General features: G+C 37.4%; 2 protein-coding genes across 4 annotated transcripts; one reads left to right on the forward strand and one right to left on the reverse strand.

The window, feature by feature from the left end:
• Positions 1-388: 388 nt before the first annotated feature.
• On the reverse strand, positions 389-18,975 carry LOC147524566 (putative ADP-ribosylation factor GTPase-activating protein AGD8). Of its 3 annotated transcripts, none has more exons than XR_015219820.1 (8): positions 18,684-18,969; positions 18,491-18,609; positions 17,111-17,546; positions 16,676-16,945; positions 14,134-14,259; positions 1,398-1,469; positions 898-999; positions 389-776 (listed from the first exon to the last, which is right to left on the reverse strand). XR_015219820.1 is itself a non-coding variant. In XM_086603797.1 (7 exons), exons 1-7 carry the CDS (start codon positions 18,750-18,752, stop codon positions 669-671), a joined length of 1,230 nt encoding a protein of 409 aa, XP_086459923.1. In that variant the 5' UTR covers positions 18,753-18,975; the 3' UTR covers positions 389-668. The 3 variants fall into 3 exon arrangements, 1 of the variants encoding a protein (XP_086459923.1); XR_015219819.1 differs by having other exon boundaries at positions 1,398-1,478; XM_086603797.1 differs by lacking the exon at positions 1,398-1,469 and having other exon boundaries at positions 18,684-18,975.
• A 414-nt stretch (positions 18,976-19,389) lies between these two features.
• Positions 19,390-19,977, forward strand: LOC147524567 (uncharacterized). Its single transcript, XM_086575321.1, has one exon. It carries the CDS (start codon positions 19,390-19,392, stop codon positions 19,975-19,977), a length of 588 nt encoding a protein of 195 aa, XP_086431447.1.
• Positions 19,978-22,135: the final 2,158 nt, after the last annotated feature.

Consider the following 22,135-nt stretch of genomic DNA (forward strand, 5'->3'; position numbering starts at 1 on the left):
TCAATTTGCAAATCGGCTCTAGAAGTGCAAGGGACGATGTGGTATTGGGATGCCCTTGTCCATATATAGCTGTAGCCATTAATTCAGAGACCTGTTGCTGAATTGGTCTCATGCCATTGTGGGTTCTTCTTCAGGTGGTAACATTGTATGAGTCTAACCTCCCATGGTACAATTGGATTACATACCGAAATCACAATGTTTTAACTTTCAAGCACGGTTTACAGTATACTAAATGATACGATTGGGTATCCATAACTTGCAACTAATTGGTTGGACATACATTTCAAGGGGACAACCAACTTTAAATCCTAATCTGCTTGCAAACAAAAAGAGTTTCAAGAACGACGAAGTAAAAGAATGAATTTGTGGATCACATTCACTACAGACATCCAACAAAAAAAGATTGAAAATTGAAGTCAATCCACAGATGCAAAATGGTAACAGACGTTTGAATACAAACTAAAGACGAGGATAAGTATATCCAATTAAACATACAACCTCCACCACAACAAATCTGACACCCTCACACGATGAAATCTTATTTTTACCTTGTGCAAGAATTTGTGACAAAACTCTTCTAACATCTTCGCCGCTATGATAAGAAATTTTCGGACGTTTTACTTAACAAACCAATATTTTGATAATGTTATGCTCATTTTCCACAAACATCAAAGAATTCTATCCTGCAGATCTGTCATAAAAGTGGAAGCCATGGAAGTGAGCTTCTTCCCTGTCTCTCCAGCAATATTCTTTAGGGAAGAGAGATCCTGTGACGCCTGAAAAGGAAAATGAGAAACAGTTCAATGTTTAATGGTCATGCTGATGCTGATCAAACTAAGCACAGAAAGAATGTGACTAAGGAGACAACAACATCTCTATTTATTAAATTATATATACCTGAAATGAGAGCCGGTTGATAAGATCAGCAGCTGTAACATCAAGCCCAGAGTCGTCCATATCTTTACCAAAAAGATCAGCACTAGATATAGCCGTTGAACCCTATACAAATGATGGTAGATCAAGGAACTTACATCAGGGACAGCTGGAGTGAAAATTTTAAAATACAGTCTCAAGAACTGTACGGACAATATCTACTCCAAATTTCAGTACGCCATGCTTGCTCCAATAAGGCAATAACTTGTGTACGCTATTTCTATAATTGTAAGCTCAAATTAAGGAATGATATATGGACATATCTTTAAACATTTCGCCTTGTAAAGACGGAGCTACACAATTAAGTAATTGAGGGCCAATTTTTGGTGGAGATAATCTCCCACCTTGAAAAAGAAACAGCTTATTTCCAAAAGTATAAATTGTTGAAAGTTGCAAGGAGAATGAACGGACCAAATGGCCCAGCTTCCTCCAAAATGGTCAAAATTATACCAAAACTCTCTTACATAATTGTGTGCTTTCACTGCTCTATGTCAAAGTTTGACCGGTGCCCTTGCTCTAAAAATTTCATTGTACTCCTGTAAAGCCTAATTAAATTAGGAACAAAGACGTTGAGAAAACTATAACCAACAATAATCAAATGAATAATGTCAGCAACACTAAAAACACACTAGTTATTGACTTATTGGTAATGTCATAATGATACTTCAGTGATGCATAAGCAATGTCATTATAACTCATCTGATAAAGTTATAACTTCAGATGTCATATATTTTCTCTTGAGGGGCTGGCTACCTTGACAGCCCACCATGTCCATTCGATTATACCCGATTAGGACAGGAAATCGGGTCGGGTAGACCCGATCCGACCCGACCCGATTACCGAATATATCGGGTTTGGGTTGATTTTTGTATCCGTTTATGTATTCGGGTCAGATTCGGATTCGGATATAATTTTTGGGATTTTTTTGAATTTTTAGTGTTATCCGATCAGGTTAGTCGGGTTCGGGTCGGATTCGGATATTAAATTTCGGATATAATCGGGTTTGGGTTCAGGTTCGGATACTGTGAAATTATTCAGATTCGGATATAGCCATATCCGACCCGAACCCGACCCGATCCCTGCCCTATACCCGATCCAACATTCAGATCTCCTAATTTTACAAAGCAAACAAGAAAGGGTACAATAGTCATTTGGTCATTTCTATCACAAATTAGATTTTGGAAGCAAAACCCATGCCTCTTTCTTCTTCCTCACTAACTCTTTCTCTACTGACCTAACCAACACCCCCCCCCTCCCCCTCTTGCTATTCTCCTCAACAATGAACACAATCTGATGAAAAGAGATTTAATCTTGTTGATGTTAAACCCACTACTCACCTCTAAAATCTTAGCCCCATTTTTCTACTACTTCTAATCGCTGATTGAAGCAATGTTTTGGTGCTGCTCTTTTGAAGCCAAATCCACAAAATCAACTTTCACAAAAAATACATTTTTGGTGTTTTTTCTTTCTGTTTTGAACTGTTTTTTATTTCTTCAATTTCCAATTGATTTTGGCTGTTTTGCACTTGAAAAATGGTAGGATTTCCTTGATTCTACTCAATGAATATTCAGTCCTATTGTACCAAATATCTCCTGCTCAAAGAACCATTTTGTAACTAATGCTTCAAGATCAAAGTCGGAATTTGTTAAGAATTATGTGATTGGGCCTTAGAATCATTTTGAACCAAACGACCTGCACTAAGAACTTGAAGGGAGAGCCAATAACTTGAAGGCAGAACCAATTAAATGGAGGTAGAACCAACATATATATATGACAAGAACACGATCTCTGAATGTGGTGAAATTGATACATACGCAATCCTGAGCAAAAACTTAAAAAGTAGTGTATACCATACAAATTTCTTGGTCTATAATGTCCAAAAATACATGGAACTCATTCCAACAAACAATTTACGGACATTCCAACAGCATTCATGTTTCATATAAGGTTTTAACTGGTGACAGTCTAGTATACCCAAAATTCCATGACAGTCCAGGATACCCAAAATCTCATTGTTAGTGAGCTTCGATGGTGTATTTGAAGAGAGAAATGGGTTTGGGAAATGAGCTTAAGAAGCAAGAAGGATACGCCTTTTCTTATTTTCGTTTCATTGCATCTTCTTCGAGTTCCAGTCGTGTATTAATATTTGGGTTCGTCTTCTTCAAGTTTTTGACTAAGCTTCACGGCCTTCACTGTCATTTTTCCATTCAATTTGATTTGTCTTTTTCAAAGTCTAATTTTAATAAGAAAAAGAGGAATGGAGTTGAGAGATAAATATTTTCAATTCACCATTCACTTGAGATGGAGAGAACACAGAGAATTCGTCTGGTTTCTCTTGCTAGGGAGATGGGGGAGAGAGAGATCCAAGTTCGTGGCTTATTTTTGGGATTTATTTGATGTTAGAAATAAAAGTTACAATTTTACCCACTTGCTATTTCTTTGTTAATTGAGAACGAGATTTGAGCGTCGATTTCATAAAAATCATATCTCATCTTACCAGTTGAATTAAGAGCTCATATTTTGTAGATATATCTCCCCACCATGAATAACATACCACCAAATTTCAGCTTATTCAAATATGTCTAACCTAATCAAATATTATGAAATCGGAAAATTCCGTCGACCGTTAGATAAACGTTCAAAATTGAACACTAGTTTTCCTAATCAAATATTAGACATATCCATAGGATGAAATTTCAAAATTGAACACTAGTTTTCCATTGTGGGAAGATCATATCCATAGGATGAAATTTTGTGGGCATGTTATCCATTGTGGGAAGATCATATCCACAAAAAATCGGGTCTTAATTCAATTTGTAAGTCGATGGAATGGCTCGGGAGTTGCTCTAACGGGAGTGGCTCTATCCCTCCCCATATATATATATATATATATCCACTGCGACTCAACATTGTCTTACAATAGTTTTGTCCTCTCTATTTGAGAGATGGTGAGCGGTTAATCATATCTGTTCCGGCCCCCACAAATGTGGCCCAATAAAAGCCCAATTCAATACAAGCCCCTGTTCAGAGTTTATCTATAAAAAAGTCCACGCTCAGAGTCCATGCTCAAAGCTTATCTACAAAAAAACACTCGCTCAGAGCCCATGCTCATAGCTTATCTATAAAAAAACCCACGCTCAGAGCCCATGCTCAGAGCTTATCTACTATAAAGCCCACGCTCAGAGCCCATGCTCAGAGCCTACATACCTACACGTAAAATCAATATCAATTGCGCACATGTTTTGCGAGTCAAACAACTTCCACCAACTTCATCTCATGATTAGACAGTTCTCCCGCCAATTCTCCAACTTCATCCAATGAGTGGACAGTTCTCCCACCAGTTCTCCAATTTCATCCCACGAATGGACAGTTTTCCCGTCAGTTCTCCAACTTCATCCCACGAATGGACAGTTCTCCCGCCAGTTCTCCAACTTCATTCCACGAGTGGACAGTTCTTCTGCCAGTTCTCCAACTTCAACCCATGATTGGACAGTTCTCCCTCCATTTCTCCAACTTCATCCCACGATTGGACAGTTCTCCTGCCAATTCTCCAACTTCATCCCACAATTGGAATATTGGAGAACGAGAAAGTAACTATCACCAATCCTACCTATAAAATCCAACCTTCGTCATTTTTCCAGAACTACACATCGAGACTTAATCCCAAGCAATACATTTGGGTACATAGGCAACATCAAAACCGAAGTCCAGTCTCATCTTTTCCCAACCACCATCTCCTTCGCCATCCCAAAAAAACATTACTTCCGACCCTCAACTGGTGTGTTTTAGCAAATCTTGCTGAAGCATATTTGACGCCGTCTGTGCTTCTACCCTCAACCACAAAACAAAAGTTACGTCAATGACTTCTCAAAAAACAAACAACGGTGAAAGTATCCCTTTTACCGCTCAAGTTCAGCATTCACTTTCTGCTGGGAATTCACTTTCCAAGTCCGACTCGGCCATCTGTGACTGAGAGAGTGGGTATTCATGTATCCGATCCATCAACTCAGGTAGACCGTCGTCTTCAACAATTGGAGAACAAGAATAACAATTTGAAGAAACAGTTGCGTCAACTTCTTGAAGATGATTCAGAGTTCACGGCAAAAAGTGTTTGGGATCGCTTGAACACTGAACCATCTTTGTCAAAAACTCCGAGTACAAACTCCCGCACCAAGAGAAACCGTGCGAGTCGCTTACGAAAAGCTTCGCGCAAACAGAATATGCAACGCCGAAAGCCTACACTTTCCAGTGTAATCGTAAGTGAATCCACAAACTCCTCTACCGACTTTGATGCCAACCACCATGTGAGGGATCACCAACTCACAAAAGATCTCATGATGAAAACCGGTTTTGCCGATTCGAACCGTACTAAGGGAGATCGGCAAAATATCCATATAAGTCGGCAAAATAGACTACCCAACCAACGAAAAACCAATGAAATTCCTACCCCAAGCTCTAGAAGGGGTAGGCAAGCCACTGCAAGTCCTCGTCGCGAATAAAGAAGTATCTCGCCGATCTCGACAAATAGCTTATTCACCAAGCAGTTCCAATTCACAACCTAGTCGCTCAAGTTGTAGTCCCAATCCAAGAGCTCATTGTCGGCCAAAGTATGTTGACAATGGTAGCTATGGAGATGGAGACTCACTTGCATCAGGTCAAGAAAATGGTTGTGATAGTCCAGCACTCCGTCCGTATTCTCCCGATGTTCACCATAAGAGACGAAGGAACCGAACTCCACTAATGGCTCGGTCACCTTCACGAAATAATACTGAAGGCTGTTAATGATAAGGAGTCACGAGAAAATAAAATACGAAATCTCGCTATAGAGAGTGGTATCGATTCTCCTCTCTCCGAATCCAAACAACCGTTCATCACAAGGACTTCAAGCAGCCAGAATTCGAAAAGTATGATGAGATTGATGGAGATCCTTTGATGCATCTTGTTAATTACAGAAACAAGATGATCTTATGGACTTTCAACGATGCTCTTCTTTGCAAGTTATTCCCGTCCACACTCATTGGAATTGAGTCGATGAGATGGTTTAACATGCTTCCAGAAAGATCCATCCACAATTTTACTGATCTTGCATATAAGTTTGCCGAGCATTTTCGTCACAATTGGAAAGAACCGAAAAATATTGATTCTCTATTCAGTATAAAACAACAAAAGGACGAAAAGCTCAGTAAGTTTGTTGCGAGATTATGGAAAGCGGCCATTGAAATTCCAGATACATCTGATATTCTTGTCATTTATGCTTTCAAGGAAGGCATTAATTATGATAGGGACGGCGTTTACAACTCTATAGTAAAAGACGTCCCAACAACTCGTTATGAACTTTTTGCTCGAACTCAACAGTTTATTCGAGTTGAAGATGATGCATCGGCACGAGTTCACAGAGATAGGGATCGGATAAACAAGCCGCAGGAACAAAGTCAAAAACCGAAGTTTCAACAAACAACCGATCAAAAGTCCAAGAGTGATGGTAGGCCACAACAATGGAACGGCAAAAAACAAAAGAAACATCCCGAGTTAAAGCTTACCACCCTCAACGAGAAATATGTTGTTATCTATGAGAAGATTAAGGTAAAGAATATCTTATCTCCACCTTTTTCTCTCTCAGAAGATACCAAGGATACACATGACAAATCACTGTGGTGCAAATTCCACGATGATTTTGGTCATGAAACTGAACAATGCCGATCTCTAAGGGGTAGAATCTAAGGTTTGATCAAGAAAGGTATGCTTTAGGATTACGTGATGGGTAAAACGAAACAAGCTTTAGTCGTGACCACACACAATATAATCAAGGTCGATCATGCCAGAGTTGATTCAATGTCTAACACCCAGCGCAAAAATTTCAATCACTCTAAGATCACTGATCTCGGCCACCACCATGTTTATAGTGGATATGATTTTCTCCACGGTATGGGTACTGAGACTTATGAAGAAGGACCTCTCTGTTGGACTGACAATGATCTGATAGGAGTGCACCATCCTCATTATGATGTTGTCATACAAGCTTTTGTTGGAATTCATCGTGTGCAGAAAATCATGATCGATACAGGTAGTTCGGCAAGTGTGATCTACAAGCGTTGTTACTAAAGACTCAATCTCCCCGAGAAAATGATAGTTCCCGATCCAAATCCAATCATTGGCTTCGATGGGACAGCAGCAAAATCAATTGGCAGATGCTCTCTTCCGGTGACATTAATGAAAAAGGAAGTTACAATTGATTTTCTTCTCATGGATTGTAACTCCTCCTACAATGTCATTCTGGGAAGAGATTGGATCCACTCAATGGGAGCTGTTGTTTCTACTTTCCATCAGGCTATCAAGTTTTGGTATGATGGTATGGTACGAAAAGTTCGAAGTGATCAGATAGCAGCTTTGAAGTGCCATGAGTCTGTACTCGAAGATTATAAAAATTCGGAAGTCAAGGGCAACACCATCCTAAATGTCAATGGGGTAAAATAGCAATTACAGAATTCCATTGGCCGGGTAAATGCTATGGAGCAGCGTTTAGGTGGCCCCCCGACCATCGACAGGCTCCTCGAAGTACAGATCGGTAACAAGGAAGAAGAAACCACTTATTTCTGCGGAAATTTCCAAGAAGGAACAGGATGCACTCATTGAGCTTTTGAAGAAAAATTGCACAATGTTTGCGTGGACGGTCGAACAAATGCATGGGATTGATCCTTCACTTGCATGTCACAGGCTGGATATCGACAAAACACAAAAGCCAGTGCGTTAGAAGCCTCGCCGAATGGCTCCCGATCGAAAGCTCAAAGTGAAAGAAGAGTTCAACAAACTTCTAAGTGTTAATTTTATTAGGCCTGTACTATATCCGAAATGGATATCCAATGTAGTAGCAATCCCTAAGAAAAATGGGAAACTTAGAATCTGTGTTGATTTTACTGATATCAATAAAAAATGTCCTGTTCACCCGTATCCCTTGTCTCGTATTTCTGAAATGGTTGATGCCACTTCAGGGTTTAAACGAATTTCTTTTATGGATGCCTCAATGAGATTTTATCAAATTGCATTAGCTGAAGATGAACAAGAACTTACAACTTTCATAACAGACCAAGGCTTATTTTGCTATAAGGTAATGCCTTTCGGTCTAAAAAATGCACCGGCAACATATCAAAAATTCATAAATACATCATTTTCAGACTTTTTAGGCAAGTTTATGGAAGTTTATATTGACGATATGGTCATCAAGTCGCATGAAGAGTCTTCTCACCTACATCACTTGCAAAAATTCTTTGATCGGCTTGTGCATATTCGAATGCATCTAAATCCAACAAAATGCGCATTTGGGTTAGCATCGGGTAAATTTCTTGGATATCTTATGACCAAACGAGGCATTGAAGCTAATCCTGATCAAATCCGTGCAATTACCGAAATGCCCTCGCCAAAAACAAAGAAGCAGATCCAACAACTTACAGGTAGGATAGCCGCTTTGGGTAGATTTATCTCAAAATATTCAGATCGGCTCCACCACTTTTTTCAAGCCATTAAGGGATCCCCACAATAGATAGATGAGTGTGACATAGCTTTTTAGAAAAATAAAAGAATACCTAGTACAGCAGCCAATTCTTGCTAGTCCGACCACCGGACAAACAATTAGCATTTATTTGGCAGTATCAGAAATAGCTGTGAGTGTCGTCTTATTCATTGATGATGAAAATGAACAACCAATTTTCTTCATAAGTAAGACCCTACAGCTCCAGAAGCAAGGTATTCACAGATTGAGAAAATAGCTCTCTCATTTGTCCATAGTGCACGAAGATTGAAGCCTTATTTCCAAGGGCGTATCATCAATGTCTACACTGAATACCCCTTGAGAAAAGTTTTTCGAAATGCTGATTTGAGCAGATTAGCATAATGGGAAACATATTTGAGTGCCTACGAAATTATCTACAAAGCCCGATCATCTGAGAAAGGCCACGCAATGGCATCACTTATGGCCGATTTTCCCGTCGATGACATACCGACCATGGAAGAGCATTTTGAGGAACCTCCTCCTAATCCACAACAAGGATCGGCTAATCCATCCACAAGTGCCGACCTTTTTTTATGGATTCTACACACGGACGGTTCCAAGAACAAATCAGGTTCAGGTCTTGGTTGTGTTTTGATTCGACTTGATGGCGAGAAAATTGAAAAATCTGTTAAGCCTTCGGATTTTGGCGATCAAACAATGAAGTTGAATATGAAGCGGTTCTTTTGCAATGCAAACGACACTTGACACAGGGGCGACAAAGATTGAGTTATTCATCGACTCAAAGCTTGTCATAATCAATTTGGCGAGATCATTTATTGCTTTCGAAATGATAGGATGGTTGCATATGTCCTAAAAATGCATGAGCTATCCATTCATTTCAAATCCATTCATAGTTTCACTTAAGACACCAACGCTCGCCATGATAATAATCGCCACCGATGCCTTAGCCTATCTCTCTGCCGCAGTTGATGTTAACAATGAAAGAAAAATCTATATTGATTTCCAACCTTTTCCAAGCATAACTGTATAGAAGAATATGTTCAAAACTTATATATTGCTCATCTATGCTATTTCCAGACGACATCTCGGAATTTCGAATTCGAGGAAGTAAATGTCGTAACAACAAAGAAAAGAAAGAGAGAAAAGCTAGCTCAATCGGCCGGCACAAGTTCAAAATCTCACTCAGAGGAAACAGCTCAAGAAGATTTAGCCGACCATCAAGATTTGGCCGATCATCGTTTTGAGAGTGATTCTCCACTCACACAGGATGCCGACCAAAACAATGTTGATATGGAAGATGAGTCCCATGAAACAGATAATTCTCCAGAAATACCACATTTGGATCTCCAATCTATCGACAGTGTTTCTTCACCAGATGATTGGAAACCTACTTATTTAGAATTTCTGGAACATAAAACTCTACCTAAAGATTCGTCACTTTCCTACAAAATTAAGAGAGATGCCTGGAAATTTGTCATAATTCCAAATTCTAAAGGCAAGCTCCTACTTTATAGGAAAGCAAACAATTTCAGTCCTCTTCTCAGATGTCTTTCCAAAGATCATGGTCATCTAGTTCTCGAAGAAATACACTCGGACTTTGTGGAAACCATTCGAGGGGCGTAGTCTTGCACATAAAACCATGACTCAAGGATCTTTGGTGGCATAGCATGCAAAGACACTTTCAAATGAATTTGCCCAAAATGCATACTATGTCAAAACATGCAAATATGGGCAAACTTCCAAAGAACGAACTCCACCCAATTCTAAGCCCTCGACCTTTTGCAAAATGGGGCTTGGATATTGTGGGACCCCTACCAAAGGCTCCCGGAAGTGTAATGATTCTTATTGGTTCATGACCGATTATTTCGCTAAATGGGTAGAAGCTCAACCGCTTGTCAACATCTCAGCAACAAATGTACGGCGTTTCTTATGGAAAGACATCGTTTGTCGCTTTAGAATTCCATTTAACATCGTCTCTGACAACGGTAAACAATTTGATGCAGAAAAAATACACAAATTTTGCGCCTCACTAAAAATTCAGCATAATTTTTCTGCTCCATATTATCCACAAGCAAATGGACAAGCAGAAGCAACCAATAAGACGATTCTCTCGACTTTGAAGAAGAAGCTTAATGAAGCAAAAGAAAATTGGGTTAAAGAGTTGCCAGCAGTGCTTTGGGCTTATCGCACAACTCCAAAGCATTCTACCAATCTTTCCCCTTTCAACCTAGCTTATGGCATAGATGTTATCCTCCCGACAGAATTAATTGCACCAACTACAAAGACAGAAGCGGTACAAACTGGAAACAATGATGCTGCTCTAACTTTGGTGGCAGACTCAATCGATAAAACTCGAGAAAAAGCTTTACAATGTCTAATAAAATATCAGGCAAATATGAAACGCAAATATGATAGAAAGCTTCGCCTCAAGAGTTTTGAACCAGAAGATTGGGAACTTAGCCGAAAACAGAAGCTCATTAAATCTGGGAAGCTGTCAGAGAATTGGGAAGAACCGTTCATCATTGATAGGCCAGCATCTAAAGGGTCTTATTTCCTTCGTAGAATCACTGGAGAAAAATTTGCCAAGCCATGGAATGATTTTCATTTGAAAAAAGTTTTATCGTTGAATGTTTTGTTCTTCATTCATTATAATCATTTCATAATTCAATAAAATTCGATCCATCTTTCGTTTTAACTAGGAATCAATTACCCCAAATTTCATTACGTTATCATTACACTATAAGGGCGGCGACACCCCAAATTTAATTACGTTATCATTACACTATGGGGGCGGCGACACCCCAAATTTAATTACGTTATCATTACACTATGGGGGCGGCGACACTCCAAATTTAATTACGTTATCATTACATTATGGGGGCGGCGACACCCCAAATTTCATTATGTTATTATTACACTATGGGGGCGGCGACACCCCAAATTTCATTATGTTATCATTACACTTTGGGGGCGGCGACACCCGAAATTTCATTACATTATTATTATATTATGGGGGCGGCGACACCCCAATTACATTATCCTTAATACTTATATCTATTTTGCCGACCTACCTCAAAGCCAAATTACCCGACTCTTCTATCTTTTGGCAGACCCCTATTTTTCAACATACCCTAGTAAACAAATCACTACACATAATTAACTTACCACTCAATTTGTCAATTCAAGAGTTTCCTATCCAATACCTTTTCAAACTATTAAAAAAGCTAAATAGCCCCAAGTCCCAACTGATACAAAACTGATCAATTATAAACAGCCGATCCACTCAATTCAATTCGAAATGGCCGATCAATTAAATTTGGCCGATCCTCTTTGATATTAATCCTATCCCGATCGATTGCGCAAACAATTTGAGTATGCTGGTCAATCCTTAAATAGCCCGATCTAAATAATGACAATCCTTATGCCAATCAAACCTGAAATTCTTGCCGCTCCTGATGGTTATTCATTTTCAATTTTAACTTCAGTTACCTGCATAAAGTATTATTAAACTTTATATACAAATCAGCTTGAAACTTGGCTTTAATACAAGCTAGATTCCAAAGCTTTGAACTGCCGATCCCTTTGAACCGTTGTGCATTTAATTGCCGTTGAATGAGTGTCGATCTTTTGAAATTGCCGCTCGAGTTGCCGATCCTTTGGATTACCACTCGCAATCCCTTAAATGCGGCTCGCATCGTCGATCCCATAAATGCCACTCGCATTGCCAATCCAATTTTGCCAATCCTTCTCTATCGAACGTAACCAAATTCAAAAATTGTCGATCAATATCCCACCCAATTTGAATAACACCTACCTAAAAGCCTTTGCCACAGTTGAGTAGCCGCTGGTGAGAACCTCTGCTATATCAGATTTTCGGAATCGATTTTCATTGTCGTCAGATTTTAGATTGCTATCTACACTGCTTTATTGCCGCTGATCAAGTTGATAGGATTTTGCCACTGGAAGAAGTGCCGATCAAGTTGATAGGATTTCTGGTGAAAGGAAAGAACTCGTACAAAGCATTGTGAATTATTATTTCCTATCTAATATAGAGAGAAGCCGGTCTCAACATGTAACACCATCAGCCGTTGAAGCTGGAAAAAAAAAAAAAAAAAAAAAACGCAATTCTTTTCCCATAAAATGGATTTTGGAGATGAATCCCCAGTAAAAATGGTGGAGTGTCGGATTTGCCAAGATGAAGATGAAGATTTCAAAATGGAAACGCCCTGTTTATGCTTTGGTAGCTTGAAGTATGCTCATCGAAGATGCGTGCAGAAGTGGTGCAATGAGAAGGGTGACACCATATGTGAGATATGCCACCAGCAATTTAAGCGAGGCTATACAGCACCTCCTAAATTGTTCCACTACGGAGGTGTTCCAATGAATTTCAGGGGCAACTGGGTAATCTCTAGAAGGGATCTGCATAATCCTCGATTTATAGCAATGGTTTCAACTGATCGCAATTTTCTGGATCCCGACTATGATGAGTACTCAATGCACATGACAAGAAGCCTTCTCTGTTGTCGCACAGTTGCAATAATTTTCATGGTTCTCCTGATCCTACGCCACACTCTGCCGATCATAATAAATGGGCATGTTGAGAAGAGTATGCAAATTTGTCATAATCCCTTCGAATTGAAATGCCGCTGGATGTGTGTTTTCTAGAATGCCGCTGATCCAAATGATATTTAGAAAGAATTGAATTGCGCTGATCAATATTTAGGACGAAAGTTTGAATTCGAAGAATTGAATTGCCGCTGATCAATATTTAAGAAGAAAGTTTGAATTCGAATCGAATTGAAATGTCGCTGATCAATATTTAGGAATAAAATTTGACGCTGGCTATACTTGATTTACCGCTGCTTGATTTGTTTTGCCGGCCCGACTCCATGGCTATACAAACAAATCCTCTTCTTTGCTTATGACTGTGGCCAAGAAACCCACTCATCTATGTTGATTGCAATAATTATTCCGCCAAAAAACAATAGAAATAATTGAGTTAAGAAAAAGTACGACTTTTTAACTAAATATCAACTGATTCCAATTCCAATTTCCAATACGTCTAGCACCTTCTCTATAGTAGGAATTTTCTATCTATAATGAACGGACTTTTTGTTGCTAAAAATCCAATCCGGTTTTACCAAGCATAGACTGTCTAAAGTCTAAACAAATATGTCTAGCACCTTATTTATAATAGGACTTTTCTACCTACAAGAATGGGGATTTTCCTTTCTATTTTTTTTAAAGAAATTTTGTTGCTAAAAAACCAATCCTAGTTTACCAACCATAGATTGTCTAACCAAATACAGTTCTCTCATGATATTTTGAGGCTTGACGTGCCTACCATGTCACTATCAAGGCATCTTGAAAGTATACATCAATATTAATGTCGGATCCTCAAGGATAAATGATTGGACGGAAGGATACGAACCTCCAAGTCATGGAACCAAGCATTTAATATACAAGTGGCTGCACAGGCTTTCGACGATCTTAAGCCAAGAACATGTTAAATTTTTTGGGTGCGGTTCTTTTAGTCAATTACATTTTTTTTTCCACTTCCTATTGAAGTGGAACTCTAACTGTTGGAATCCAGGGTCATCACTGGGCATGTGGGTCAAATAACAAGCTTCCATATCATAGAGCTTGTAGTCCGAGTAGTGACAAGTATATTGATGGATCATAGAAACACATACCGTGAACTTCTGCAATGAGGCTTGAGCATCCATGTCCTTGCTTTTGTTCTGATCCCCAAAAAATTGAGCCGATGAAATGGACTTTGCATTTGAGAACTTCTTCCTTGCCTCATCAGTTTCTTGAATCTAGATATCATGTAGCGTACAAATATAACAGTCAGTTTATGTTACTCAAAATATAAATAAAAGTGAAATGTTCTACAAACTTACTTTACCACGAAACTTTTTATGTTCTCCAAGTAAAAAGTAAACGTGTTAAGAACAACAAATCCTAAAATATAGGATGGTTGTAGTTTACAAGTTCACCTGCACCTCAAATGAAGGTGAGACCACCTCCCTCTAGTCATCTTTCTGCACCCTTGACCGGTTAGTGAAAAAGAGTATCACAATAAGCTGGTCCATGTTTAAGTGTGTATGTTTATATCCTCGTGGGACGATTGCAATTGATATGTGCTGATTTCAAACGGAAGCAACTCATGCAAGGTCTCAGTTTTATATTTCAAAATATCAGTAGGCGCGTGAGTTCGTGCTTTGGTATTCACAGGCACTACTAAACTACATGTCTATAAGATTCAAGTGAATCTTACTTATAGCTGAGCACATTATCCAGACCTGGGGCATTACAAAGCCCTTTTGGAGAACCAGATCATAAAAGTCAAGGTCCAGATAGTTGCTCCTCACCTAAGTGGTAATGTCACTAAGTTTTGTCTTTTGTCTGAACGGTCCACTCCTTCGGAGCTCAACCTCGGACCTACGATCTGACTCTCCTATGGTGTGTAGGGTCAAACATTCTCCTATTATAACCCAACTCCAAGTCATAGGAATCTCGGTCTTTTTATTAGGCCTGTCAATACAACTGAGTATCAAATCCCTCTATAGAGTTTTCAACATTGCATTAAGAAGAGCTAGCAAAAATTACATAAAAAGGGGCTAGTTCGATGCATGAGGTTCCTGCCGGTGTGTGGTCTGGGGAGGGTCAGATGTACGCAACTAGCAAAATTAACATTTCCAAGATACAGTATATTGTCATGAAGAATAACCCAAGGGAACAACCATTAGCAGCAAAAGACTCAACTTATGTGTTTCACTACCAGATTCGATATAATGATAATAAAAGAGTGAAACTATTTGGAAGAAAAGTAATAATAAAAGATGTACATGCATTATGTGCTAAACAATGACAAGTAACCAGTCAAACAAGACATGAGATACAGGGATAATGAGGGGTTGACCGAGGATAATCTTGATGGTCCCCCCTCCCCCCGAGTCAAAGTTGGTAAGACGTAGACATAGCATCTCATTTCCAATTTTCATAGTCTTATATAAATGTCACAGTAAAAGACATTCGCAATCAAGTTATCTTAATTTCCTCTTTTGTAGGAAATTCAGAACTCCTAAAATACATTTAATCATTTTGCTTATTTGAATAGTTTTCTTCACGAAAAAGGGTTCAAGAAAAGGGCTAGAATTGCATTTTTACAAATGCACTCGAGAGGACATAAAGTAGCATGATGGTAGTTTACATCCAACTAATCCCAAACTTAAATTGCACAAAGAGAAATGAAACTGAAATCTAACTATCATCTGGAATTGGAACCTAGTGAAGTAGTAGGTGGAGTAGTGCTACAGTGCATCAACGCACCAAATATATATCGGTATACTTTTTAATGGGTTTCAGTAATATAAAACTTGAACTTCACAGCGAACAACTGAATCCTGAGAACACTGTTTTAGTCGGCAGAGCAAGATGAAAACACCTACTTAATTCTATTTAATCCATGAAACAATGACATTTCATATTTGCAACAAAACCCGGCTTGGATACACTGACAATCATATTTGATACATGATACATGAACACATGCTGTGTTGGAGTTCTACATGAGTCATTACATAGGTAGGGCACTTTGCCCATCCAAAGGGTGGGAAAATGTCCCCAGGGTAGTGCGGATTAATGGGGCCCCACGGCCTGAATTTTTTTTTTGAGGTTTTCCATATTGTAAAACGACTATTTTTTGTATATAACTAGTGAGAGAGAAGGCTGGAACTAATTAAGTTGTACTCTCTTTTCTTCCAAATCTTCTCTCTTTCATTAGCTATAATAAAATTTTACTTGCTAATGCAGTAAGATAAATTTTGTTCACCCAAAAAGGAGAAGATGCAGACAAAGAAGAAAAAAGAAACGAGGAGAAGAGAGAATAATCTAGTTCCTTCATCTAGAGGAAGAATTCGGAAGTGAGATGAATTGTGAAGGATAAATAGATCATTCTCTCTGTCCAACCGATAGTTTCCTGATGGGAGCAATATTTGGGGTTAATATATAGAAAGTGTCTGTGACTAATTGCTTGATTACAAAACAAATTACATGCTAAAATGGACGACTACTAGTTGAGGCCAACTAGTCTGAACACAGTATCAATTCAACCGTGTTCCCACATCCCAATTTCAAGAAGCCATATCGGACACTGACATGTAGCTGTGCCAATGTCACTTGGCATCTCATAAAAGCAGTATAGACTATAGAGTACACACGTAAGTTTACCTGTATTTTGGAGGAACTGGAGCTAGATTTTTTCTGAAATCCACTGTCCATTCCAAAATCCTCGAAAAAGCTTGAAGACTTTGGAGGAGAAACATGACTAATCACAGGTGCCACGGCACTGTTATTGGCAGATTGCATGTTCTCCACGTACTCAAAGCGTGAAGGATAATAAGATCCAGATGTTGTGGTGTTATTAACAGAAGTGGAAGCTGCAGGTGCAGGTGTAGGTGCAGGTTCCTCGGGCTTCTGGTCATAAAGACTTTCACTTGACTGCATTAAGAATGTAAGCCTTTTGTTACAAAAATAAATAACAAGGTCAGCGTGGAAATAAACTGACCCACCACATTCCAGTTAGATTTCCAAACATTGCCAAGATTTTGTGCAGAATGCTTCAATTGATATCTAAAAATAATAAGCACAAAAAATTCCATTTACCTTTGTGGTAAGTTTCCGAACACCAAGCCCCCCAGTCTTAGTTCCAGTTCGTTTAGCGCCAAGGGGCTTCTTTAAAGAACTAGTAACTACTGGGTGAGACACTTTAGGTAAAGCAGAAACTTCAGGAGTTTCAGACTTAACATATGAACTTTCCTTTGACACTTCTGCAGCCTTGACATCTGAAAACCCATTGGCTACATGAGTTGACTGAGAAGCAACAGGAGATGAAGGCAAACCAGCCTCTTCAGTAGAGCTTTTAGCAACTTCTTTGGAAAGAATTTGCCTGTACAAATCAGCAGCTCTTGATGTGTACTTTGCCTCAATTTTGCCTCCATCAGTCCACCCGTGCTGCTTGAAAAAAACATGTCCACGGTTGTTTCCCCCAAAACTCATCATCTTTAACTGCTCTGGACTCCATGAATCTAAATTTGTTGACCTGAGAGAAACAAAAGGCAACAGAAAAAGAAAATGTTTAATGCACCATAGCTAGACTCGGGGTTATAAACAATATCTTGATGATAAATTAACCATTAGTATATAGATAACACGGGAGAATAATGCTATCTGGCTGAACTAGAAATCAGTTGGTAAGTTTCGAAGCAGGGACGGGAGGAAGAAAAAAATATAGTAGTAAATAAAATAAGAGCTTCTCATCGGATCACTTTAGAGACCATCCAAGAAACAAAGCTTAAGAGAGTCAGTACCGCCCTATCACACCCATTGAATTCTGCCCCACTTTTTTGAGGAGCACTTTCAAGGTTAGCCAAAGATTAACATATGAAGTCGATATAAATTATTTGCAAGTTGGCAGGGGAAAGAAGCATATATAACCCACAGTTACAATATACCCAAGTAACTAAACACAAATTTTTTGAAATCCTAGGTATAGCATTGCAGAAGCCAACCATCTATAAGCTACACAACGCTACTTTTCGTCTTTCCTCAGCTACTGATACAATTATTACACGATGCATTCCTCCTTTTCAATAGCTAAAACAGGTTATGGTTCAAGTCAAGAAGTAGATATGATTGTCTTTGTGTTCTTGATTAGCTAATACAGGCTCTATGTTCTTCATAATATTAAGCACTTATCTCAATTGACATAGTCCTCATCAATGTTTCTAGCTGTCTCTTGGCAGACATATTATTACCAAAACAAGGTTTGAAGCATTTTCAGTATTGGTATATTTAATGAACCTAATGTCAAAAAGGCGTGATTCTCCATATTACCCTTCATCTATATCTTTATGAAACTCTGCCCAATGTATCAAATGACACTAATTTGGCCTAATCTCAATGTGATCCAATTATTATTCAATCTTAAGTCCGTACAACAAACAATCTTAAAAAAAAGAAGAAAACTTTAAATCAAATATGTACCTAACAAAGCTGACATGAACACCAAGGCTACGATGAACAGCTGAACAATCAATACATAGAAAGATCCCATAAGTAACCGATGCCCACGTCGGATTCTTTGCATTGCAATCAAAACACATCTGAAAAATCACAAAAACAACAAGCTGAGATCTGACTAGTAAAATTTCATTCAGATCTGATTTGAATTATTTACCTTGTTTTCAGATTTGGCTTTCAGCTTTCTGAAAATAGCATTTTTGTCACTGAAATTCTCCGAAGCCATTTTTAAAAATAAATAGAAAATAAAATTAATATGGTTTGTTTGTATATAATAATTCCCAGAGAGAAGGAGGAGGGAGTTAGTTTTTATTTTAAATTTTTTAATACCACACCTCCTCTCACGGGGAAAATTTATTTTGAGTTGATTTTATTTGTTTTTTTAAGCCTTTTTTAGCTTTTAATTATATGCCCCTTCACTTCACTGTTTCATAAATCATCATAATCTACTATCTATATACTAAAGCAGAGACCTTTAAAAGAGGATTTTCTCTCTCCTATGTGGCACTCTAATATGAGAGTTAACATTTTCTCTATCCTATGTGGCAATATGAAAAATAGTATCTTCTAATAGCCTACACATACATGGAACCTCTTTGGAGAGTTTAAGTGTATTTCTAATTCTTATATTTTGAGAGTTTTAGTGTATTTCCAATTCTTATATATTTGATCAAATAAAAAAAAATTGCTAAAAAATAAATGATTTGTAGAAAATAATTTCCTATTACGAATCAAACACTTTTAGTGTTCCAATTCTTATATATTTGATCAAATAAAAAAAATTGCTAAAAAATAGGTGATTTGTAAAAACTAATTCCCTATTACAAATCATACAATTTTAGTGTTAATGGTAAAGTGTGAAGATGACAGCAGAGTCGAGTAGCTTTGCACAACCCTGCATCCCTAAGTTTGATGGGGATTATGAGCATTGGAATATGCTTATGGAGAATCTCCTACGTTCAAAGGAATATTGGAGTATTGTTGAGACAGGGTATGTACAACCTGTATCTAGAGAAGCTTTGACTGCAAGGCAAAGAAAAACCTTGGAAGAGACGAAGCTGAAGGATCAAAAAGCCAAGAATTACTTATTCCAATCTATTGAAAAGTCCATCCTGAAAACAATTGCGAAGAAGGAGACGGCCAAGCAGCTATGGGACTCCATGAAGATCAAGTACCAAGGAAATGCTAGGGTGCAGCGTGCTCAACTTCAAATCCTCTGCAAGAATTTTGAAGTGTTGGAAATGAAACTTGGAGAATCTGTCACAGATTATTTCGCTCGGGTGATGTTGGTAGCAAATGACATGAGGAATTTTGGAGAGAACATGACTGACGTAAAGATCATTGAGAAGATCCTGCGCACACTCACTGAGAAGTTCAATTACATTGTCTGTTCGATTGAGGAGTCGAAAGACATCAATCTTCTTACAGTGGATTTTCAAATATATCCTTAACACATCATCAAAACATAGTTAAAAACAATTATATAAAAAATAACATCACAAAATATATAATAGAAAATGAAAATAATAATAATAATAATAACGGAAAAATAATAATGACAAATATTTTAAAATATGTATAATACTGAATAAAACTAACGTCAAAAAACAATTAATGGGGAACCGAAAACTGGATGCAAATGTATCTCAAATAATATTTAACGGAAAATCGGAAACTGAATGCAAATGCAATCATTAAACAAATTTTAAAGAGTAATTAATAAAAAATCGAAATATAGATACAACTGCATCAAACTAACCTCAAATAATAATTAATGAAAAATCAAAACTTGGATGCAAATACATCAAACTAACATCAAAAAATAATTGTTGGAAAATCGGAAACTGGATCCAAATGCATTGAGCTAACCCTCAAAGATTAAATTAACAAGAAATCGGAAACTAGATGCAACTGCATTAAACTAACCGCAAAGAAAAAATAATTATAAATTGGAAACATAATGCAAATGCGTGGAACTAATCTTAAAAAATAATTAACGAGAAATCGGAAACCGGATGCAATTGCATTTAACTAATCTCAAAAAATACACTGGATGCAAAACCTCAAGAAATAATTAACGGGAAATCGGAAATTGGTTACAAATTCATTGAACTAACCTCAAACAATAATTAAAAGGAAATCAGAAACTATATGCAAATGCAACTTTATCAAATAATAAACGAAAAATTGGAAACTGGATGCAAATGCATTAAACTAATCTCACAGAATAATTAACGAAAAATCAGAAACTAGATACAAATGCATTGAACTGACCTCAAAGAACAATTAACAGGAAATTGGATGCAAATGTATTGAACTAACTGAAGAGAATAATTAACGAGAAATCAGAACCTGGATGCAAATCGCATTGAACCGATCTCAAAAATAAATAACGGGAATAGAAAATTGGATGCAATCGCATTGAACTAACCTCAAAATATAAATAACGGAAAATCGAATCAGATGCAAATGCATTGAACTAACCTCAAAATATAGTTGGGTTATATGTTATGGGAATATTTCGATAAGTATAGTTTTGCATTTGAAATGATGTTTATATTATGTCTTTCCGTATGATTGAGAACTTTTTGCTATTCGAGTAGCTTCAATATATATGAACTTCTTCTTATTAGGCAATCTCATAAAACTTCAATCAAACTTCTATTATTAAACAACAAAATGAAGTTGAAGGGTTTTATCAAAGGCGAGTTATGTTTTTTTTAATGGAGAGTGAGATTTTCACGTTATAAAAAATTTGGTTGAGTGATCAATATTATATCAATATATAATAGTTTTACATATTTGCAAATATTTTTCAGAGTAATTAATATAACAACACCCGTTCGTAGATAATCTTTGAATATTTCACATAATGAGTCATGCATAATTTAAATAATAATTAACGAGAAATTGGGAACTGGATAATCTTCGATGATCCCACATAGTAAATTAAGCATAATTTATTTTTTATGTCAAGTTTGCAAGGACGACACTACAGATGGATCAGTAGAAGTTTGTATTACACACCACATTGGATAATTATAAGAAAATCGAAAACTGGATTCAAATACATAACTGAGCTCAATGAGTAATTAATGGGAAATCGGAAACTTTATGCAAATTGCATTAAACTAATGACAGAGAATAACTAACGGAAAATTATAAATTGGATGCAAATCTTTGAAAAATATTTAACGAAAAATCGGAAACGGTATGCAAATACATCAAACAAACCTCAAATAATAATTAATGGGAAACCGAAAACTGGATGCAAATGCATTGAACTTAACTCAAAAAATAATTAACATAAAATAAAAAACCGAATGCAACTGCATTGAACTAACCTCATAGAATAATTGGTGAGAAATCGGAAACTAAATGCAAATGCATTGAAATAACTTTAAAGAATAGTTAGCGGAAAATCAGAAATCGGATATAATTGTATCGAACTAACCTCAAAGCATAAATAATTAGAAACTAGATGCAGATGTATTGGACTAACCTTAAAGAGTTATTAACAGAAAATCGGAAACTATATCTAAATGCAATGAACTAATCTCAAAGACTAATTAATGAAACATTGAAAAATGGATGAAACTGCACTGAACT

Source organism: Coptis chinensis, chromosome 1 (genome assembly GCF_015680905.1).
Source record: "Coptis chinensis isolate HL-2020 chromosome 1, ASM1568090v1, whole genome shotgun sequence".
NCBI classification, from domain to species: domain Eukaryota; kingdom Viridiplantae; phylum Streptophyta; class Magnoliopsida; order Ranunculales; family Ranunculaceae; genus Coptis; species Coptis chinensis.